Source organism: Musca vetustissima, unplaced genomic scaffold (assembly GCF_032173495.1).
Source record: "Musca vetustissima isolate MV318-11 ecotype Yass unplaced genomic scaffold, APGP_CSIRO_Mvet_v1 utg15419, whole genome shotgun sequence".
Lineage (NCBI taxonomy): Eukaryota > Metazoa > Arthropoda > Insecta > Diptera > Muscidae > Musca > Musca vetustissima.
Window position 1 is genome coordinate 182,873 of NW_026877864.1, and position 8,087 is coordinate 190,959.

The following is an 8,087-nucleotide window of genomic DNA, read 5'->3' on the forward strand; positions in this document are numbered from 1 at the left end:
CAACCAAATTCGCTGAAATTTGGTATTTTTAAGTCGTATATGGCAGACATTTAGGTATCTCCGCAATATAGTGATACCTTCTGAAGGAAAGAATTGAGATAAACAATTAAAATATTGGGTTTAAAATTGTATAAGTTGCCCAGAATACAAAAAGTTCCATTTCTTGAAATAAATAAAAAAAATCTTCAACATTTTTTTCTAGACTACAAAAAGCCTAATTTATTATATTTTTTCCTTATGAAAAACATCGAATTTAGGCAATTGGAGCAAAACCAACACGGTTGTTACCCAAATCGAAAACGGTGTAGTAGGGACCAATGAATACATCACCCAAGATCCAGAAATCGGTACCCATGTAGGTGAAGGCAGACATACAGTAGGTGGTGCCATCTTCGTTAAGGTTGACGATGTACATATCGGGGGTCAAGGTGAAGACGGTGCCGCCAATGGTAAGGTCCAAGTTGGGCAAGGAGGAAACGGTGGAGCAGTCAACAAAGAATTGACCTTCATCATTTTCACTGCCACCAATGGCTTCGTTGATGGTGAAGTAGGCATCTTCGGGAACGACGATCAAAGAGGTGCCAGTATCGGCAATAGCTTGGCAGTTGGAGCAGACATTGTTGCCAGAGATATCAGCGCTAGTCATTTCGAATTGCCAGTAGCCTTGTTCGGAAACATCGACATAGGTGATATCACCGGAGTACAAAGAAGAGTCAACACCACCCAAGATCAATTCACCACCTTGGTCGGAGGTACCACCACGGGTCAAATAGAAGGAGAAGACATCGGAATCAACCAAACCTTGAGCGAACATGTTGTAGAAGGGAGGGACGACATTGTCGACGGCAATGGTTTGGTAGGCCATACCGAGGATACCATCGAAGCTGGAGTCAACAAAGCTGGTGCCGGGCTCAGCCATGGCTTCAGCAAAGGTTTGGGATTCGATGGTCAAACCGTTGACGATGACGGTATCGGTGGACAAGTAGCCGGTCAAACTGCCAGAACCGTATTGGATGGAGAAAGATTCACCATTGGCAACATAGGTGGAGGAGGCAGATGAGTCGTATTTGTTGTGGTTTTGGCAGGCGGTGTTGTTGGCATAGCAGTTGGAGGAGGGCACCCACAAGTTGGAGGAGCCAGAATCGAACAAAACTTCAAATTGTTGGGGTGGGGTACCGATGGTGATGGTGCCGTAGTATTCCATGTTCATGGTGTTGGACAAATCTTCTTCAACATAGTCACGGGGAGTGGGCAAGCCATATTTGCTGCGCAAAACCGACAATTCAGCCTTGACGTTGGCAAAGGATTTTTGGAAGTTTTCTTGGCGGCGAACTGGTACACGGACCAATTCAGCGCTAGCCAAAGCGGCGAGGGTAAGGAAAACGAAGAATTTCATCATGGTTGCTGGGGAGAAGAACATAAATATAAATTAATATGTAAATAAAAAAATATTAAATTATTTTTAGAACTTTTTTAATTTTAGATTTTTAAAATTTAATTTTAGACTTACCGTTTAAATTGTGTCTAATAATGCCTATTGGACACACTAAATTAGTTTGCCAAAAATCCACTTCTATTTATACTGAAAATATTTTTAAACTATTAGATGCCATATTTTGAAGGCTTGTTATTTTTTGTTGATTATTCTATTTATTTTATTTATTTTCGGGAATATTTTATCTCTCAAGTGGAGGCATATGGACATCAGCAGTCGAATTATCAACTGCTCCGAAAAGATGTACGATTATGTTGGGTGCGAAGTTGTTCACAGATAACATTTTGATAATGGGTTTTTTCACAACACCTTCAGTTGTCATTGTTTTTGTGTGAAAATGATGTCGTCAGTCATATTCATCAATAATTATCTACTGACAAAAATTTTTGCAGACATTTGTCAACCTTATCCATTCTTTTTTTGTTAAATAAATGCGAAATCCAAAATTATTTTTAAAAATACAAATCTATCAAAATTCAACATAAAATAGATTAAAATGAAAATACTGTTAGTTCTTTTACAGTTTGTTAGTATTTCTATTAATATCTGGACTTTGCAATTATTTTTGTATTTTCCAAAAATAAAAAAAATATATACAAAATTTGTTTGCTAGCAAATTGTTATAAACTAGTATTAGTATGAGGGAAAGATTATTTTACCTGCAGTATTATTCTTACACCAATATAATTATTTTTTTATTATAATTATTTATACTGCACAAAGACATAGACATTATATGTGTATCGATCGATACGTCAATGATATAATTTGTTTGACCTAGCTTTGTATGCTTGCTGTAGAAAATTATGATTTGTGATAAGAAATCATATAATGGCAATTGTGAAAAAATAGTAATGTTGACCAGTTTGGGCATAAACTGGTTGTATGCAGTATGTTCTCAGACGGGTATGTCGATATGTTGTAAACAAAATGTTGTAACAAAATATAGTCCAAGTAAACCGTCGTAAACATCGGCCGTCTGATTTTTTATACCCTACAATGTGTGGTGATTATTACCTATGCGGAACATTTTGGCATTAGCTATGTCAAAACATCGACATTTGTCAAAAACATCGACTTTTGTCAAAAAACTATGACAATCCAAAAAGTAAAATGACACTTTGGTGAAGAAATTATCGAAAGTGGGTCGGGACATTTATATGAGAACTATAGCAAAACATAACCCATGTTTTCACTCTCCGGTAATCTGAAATCCCATATTAAAGTCAATTCGGTAACAAAATGCGGCTTGAACCTTCAAAAATGTGACGGGACATTTATATGGGCTCTTTTAAATGAGGGCGTATACATGTTCAGATGATTTTAGCACAGATGTATGTAAGCCTCCGGTGGAGAAATCCGGCTAAACCTTTAAAATATTAAATTTAGGAGCTATGACAAAACTGGTCCTATATTGATAATTTTCTACATAGTGGACAATTATGCCCAAAAGTGGGCATAAAAAATGTACAATTTGGGCGGATTTTGGGCATTTCTGTTTGTTTATCTTTTGTTTAATCTTTTCTATATTTGTTTACCCTACTCAATGTTGTTAGGAATATTTTAGTCCCAAGAATTTGTAAAACAGCGAAATTTTGGTCCAGGACCACTTATGTATTTCGACTAGCTGATTCGTTTTACACATTTTTCTCCGCCCGTCTGTCCATTATAATTTGTAGTTATGGACCAATCACCCTTTATATGTTGGTTCGGTTCGGTCCAAAGACGACACCTATTGGTTCAAATGGATCTAAAACTTTATTTTTGTATGTTATTTTGGTCACAGTATGACCCGAATAAGACTAAATTTTGCACGGGAAGTAGGTCTGCTCAGAAAAAAGCATGCATGTATTGATGAATATCGGTTAAATTGAGTCAACCTTTTTTGAAAAATGACAAAATGAATTACAGAGAAACGTAGACCGCGGAAGGTCACCGTTTATCCAAGAGTAGTGATTGATCTTTAAATTTATACAATAACATATTTATGTATATTGACAGGAATTACTGTCCAACCTTTTCCCACTACCAAACGTTACAAAATATTTAATGTTCCGGATGAAACCTATAGTTTTCTGTAGTGATCGGATTATATTTACGGGATAAAATGGACCAAAATTGTTATTTATGTCATTTGTAAACGGACTCCAAATTGTCGAATTTGATTTGGTACAAAGACACATGGGGTCTAAACGAATATTTCGATGAGGGACATTTTACCGCAGCAAAGAACACATTTTTAAAACAAAGTCAAACTATTTAAAAATAAACCTCTGCAAACTTTTACAACTCTTGAATTTTTGGGCATACACTTTTGATTTTGGGCACTTTTCAATGAAAATTTTGGGCGGAAAACTTGTTTTCAAACGAAAACACTGTATATGCCAGCCTCCAAAAATCGAAGAGCAAATTGCGGAGTTTTTTGGTTGGATAATCCGCATAAAACCTGAAAAAATGGGACGAGGACCTTTAATAGGAGCTAATCAAAAACGTCGTCCGATATATCTGATTGGAAATAGCAACCAATGACTAGCAATGTGTGTGCTTAATTTCAAAACCCTATCACTAATATCGCAATTTCAAAAAAAAAAAAAAAAAAAAACATACGGACGGACGGACGGACGGACAGCATACCCCTTAAATTGTGGTATATTGAATTGCGGTTTTGAATTTCATAGTATTTGGTTGAAAATTTTCCTACAAAAAATTAGCAATATTACCTTAGTGTAACCCCAATATAACGGTACCCTTCATTTTTCGGTATTTTAGCCAACCGTTTTGTTATACCATCAGCCTTATGGCTCATGAGAATTTTTAAAACAGCAAAAATGTGCCTCCTCGAAATATTAGTTTTAGACCCCATGTTCCTTTGGACCAAATCCGTTTCACAAAAAATTGGAGTCGATTTACAAACGTCCGTCTGCCAGTCTGGCGGGCTTGGCTGGCTTCGATAACCTTCGAAGGGAGTCATCGATTTCATCCAAACTTGTAATATAATCGTAATATTTCTTCCAATCTTAAATCAAGTACAAAAATGAGGAACATAGGTCCAATCCTTCTGGTACCTCCATTTTTTATACCCTCCACCATAAGGTGGAGTGTATATTAAATTTGTCATTCCGTTAGCAACACCTCGAAATATTCATCGAAGACCCTTTGTGGGGTATATATTATTGATCAGAATAAAATTCTATGTCGATTTATTCATGCCCGTCTATAGAAATGACAATTGAGATCTCATAAGTTAATATAGAGCTCTGAAATTGCACAGACATTTGCTAGTACTCCTAGGATGATTGGTGTTGCAAATGGGATATATCGGTCCGGTATAGCACATGTCCGTACTGAAAAGTATTATTATCACAACTTGCATATTTTACTTCCTTGTATGTTTTATGATCTCTGTATGATTTAAATATATGTGGTACTATAACTGTTTAAAGTGACCCAAAATATTGGCAGAATTGTTCATAAGTATGAGGAATTTTTATCAAATTATCTTTAGATTTAAAATTGTATCTAATCTTAGATAAAAACTCATCAATCTAATTTACATAGTCGCCTACAGAAGTCACTTTTAATTTTCTGCATGCTCAGTCCTTTGAACAAATAGAGAAGAAGCCAAAGTGCGTCTGGCTCTTGGATTGTTTGAGCGAAAAATTCTCCAAAAGATCTAAGGGCCGATCTGAATATCAAGGTGAATATCGACGTCGAATGAACCACGATCAAACCATCTACATCGACATAGTCAAACGTATCGAGCTGCAACGATTACGGTGGTGGATAGGATGGATGAAGGTCCCAGCTCAGATGATGGTTCACACAGAAGGGGAAGGGCAAGAATAAGAAGGAAAGGTCGACTGGAAGATAACATGTAGAAACATGATTTTTATACCCTTCACCACACTGTGGTACAGGGTATTATGTCTTTGTACATATGTTTGTAACAGGCAAAAATAATCGAGATAGACCCATGGTTCCTTTTGAGAATATGCATAGAATCACCTTCTGAGTCGATTTATGCATGTCAGTCCGTCCGTCCATGTATTTTTGTTAACAAAGTACAGGTCGCATTTATGATCCGATCTGGATGATATTTGGCACAGGTCACTTAATTGACCCAAGGACGAACCCTATTGAAATTGGAGATATTCGGTCCACGTTTAGGCATAGCTCCCATATAAGGGTACCCCCAATATTCGGTATTTTGAGGTTCTTTAGCGCGTTTTTTAACTGAATTCGCTGAAATTTGGTACTTTTAGTTCTTATTGGGTAGCAAATCTCTCCACTAAAAATTATAAATATGGGTCCATATTTTCGGATAGCTCCCATATAAGGGTACCCCCAATTTTGCGGTATTTTGGGTCTTTTGATCGCATTTTACGACCGAATTCGCTGAAATTTGGTACTTTGAATTCTTATTGGGTAGCAAATCTCCCTACTAAAAATTATAAATATATGTCCATTTTTTCGGGTAGCCCCCGTATAAGGTTACCCCCAGTTTTCGGTATTTTGGGGTTCTTGGGCTCGTTTTATAACTGAATTCTCTGAAATTTTGTACATTGGGTTCTTATTGTGTACCAAATTACTCCACTAAAAATTATAAATATAGGTCCAGTTTTTTCTGGTAGTCCCCATATAACGGTACTCCCAATTTTTTGGTATTTTGGGGGTTCTTATCGTATTTTTCGACCGATTTGACTGTAATTTAGTACGTCGAGTTCTTATTAGGTAGCAAATCTCTCCACTATAAATAATAAATATAGGTCCATTTTTTCGGGTAGCCCCCATATAAGGGTACCCCCGATTTTCGGTATTTTGGGGTTCTTGAACGCGTTTTTCAACCAAATTCTTTGTAATTTGGTTTTTTGTAGTCGTATATGGTAACAAACCTCCCTCCCAAAAATTATTAATATTCGCCCCCTTTTAGGGGTAGTCCCCTTTTTACCCCCTTTTTATACCCTTCACCACACTGTGGTGCAGGGTATTGTGTCGTTGTGCATATGTTTGTAACAGGCAAAAATAATCGAGATAGACCCATGGTTCCTTTTGTGAATATGCATAGAATCACTTTCTGAGTCGATTTATGCATGTCCGTCTGTCCGTCCATGTATTTTTGTTAACAAAGTACAGATCGCATTTATGATCCGATTTGGATGAAATGTGGCAAAGGTCACTTAATTGGCTCTATTGGAGAAAATCGGTTCAGATTTAGATTTATTGATGCATCAAAATCCCAATTGTGGTCCGATTGAGACAAAATTTGGCACAGAGTATTGAATTAGGTCTAGAAAGTTATATGCCAAGGTTTGTTGAAATCGGTTCAGATTTAGATATAGTTCCAATGTTAGTTTCGTCCGATTTAATGTAAATAGTGCACCAAACTCCCAATAGTGGTCCGACTAAAGCGACATTTTGCACAGAGTACTGAATTAGGTCCCGACTGATTGATGTATGAGAAATTTTGTTGGAATCGGTTCAGATTTATATCTAAATATGCTATATATAGTTCGTCCGATTTTATGTAAATGGAGCACCATATTGCCATACTGCCAATATTTATCCCATTGAGACAAAATTTTGCACAGCGTTCTAAATTAGGTTATGATTAATGAATGCGAAGTTTTGTTGAAATCGGTTCAGATTTAGATATAGCTCCCATATAGAGTTTCGTCCGATTTAAAGTAAATTGTGCACCATATTCCCAATATTGGTCCGATTGAAGCAAAATTTTGCACAGAGTATTGAATTAGGTACCGACTGATGTATGGGAAATTTCTATATCTACCCATAGTGGTGAAGGGTATCATATAGTCGGCCCCGTCCGACTTTTGAGCTTTCCTTACTGGTTTAAATAGGAAAAACTGCGCACAAGATCGACTTGCCTGGAAATCTCTTCTAACCTCAACTTATGGAACAAATGTTCTGTCTCGAGTCAGTTTGGTATTACGTCTATACAAAACTCCCGATCGATTTTATATATTTTACATATCATTGTGGAGGATATGAAAACTGTCATTTTTTTTTTGGATTTTCCTCTAATCCAGTAGTAATATGAGTCTTATATTTTAAAAGTGGTTTAAGTCCATTTATAATAATATTGAGATATTGGATTTAATTTGTTTCAAAAATATTGTTAAGTGGGTTTTTGTTTGTAGGTTTGTGCCCTTAAATATGTACACTTTTCTTGAAATCGAATATTTATAACAGAACCTTAAATTTACTTAAATCACTTTCAAAATAAACGGTCATATTTGATACTTTTATTATATAAACACACTGTTACTTCACTATTAATTCAATAGTGTTCTCCATATTCACAACTAACATTAACGTCCATTATAATTTCCCTCATTCTACCCCACCTTACTGTATTTGTCACCCCAACTTAATGTTTTTTTGTTTTTATCAATAATAAATCACAGCAAGCTATTGGCATTAAAAAACGATGATAGTAAATTTCATAGTTGTTATATTTTACAATAACACAACATTATTAGTTCGTACTATCTGCTATTGAATAACACTTGAAAGATAAGACCCACACGAAAGATTATTTATGACCAACGAGAAGTCTGTCAACGTAATAAGT

At 35.9% G+C, this 8,087-nt stretch overlaps 1 protein-coding gene across 1 annotated transcript; it reads right to left on the minus strand.

Annotated features, from left to right (window-relative positions):
* Window positions 1-225: 225 nt before the first annotated feature.
* Window positions 226-1,537, minus strand: LOC133322550 (lysosomal aspartic protease-like). The gene is made up of 2 exons (XM_061531536.1): window positions 1,511-1,537; window positions 226-1,404 (listed from the first exon to the last, which is right to left on the minus strand). Exon 2 carries the CDS (start codon window positions 1,397-1,399, stop codon window positions 254-256), a length of 1,146 nt encoding a protein of 381 aa, XP_061387520.1. The 5' UTR covers window positions 1,400-1,404; window positions 1,511-1,537; the 3' UTR covers window positions 226-253.
* Window positions 1,538-8,087: the final 6,550 nt, after the last annotated feature.

Excerpts from the sequence above, each read along its gene's own strand:
- LOC133322550 (XM_061531536.1), bottom strand. The coding sequence starts at position 1,399 with ATGATGAAATTCTTCGTTTTCCTTACCCTCGCCGCTTTGGCTAGCGCT.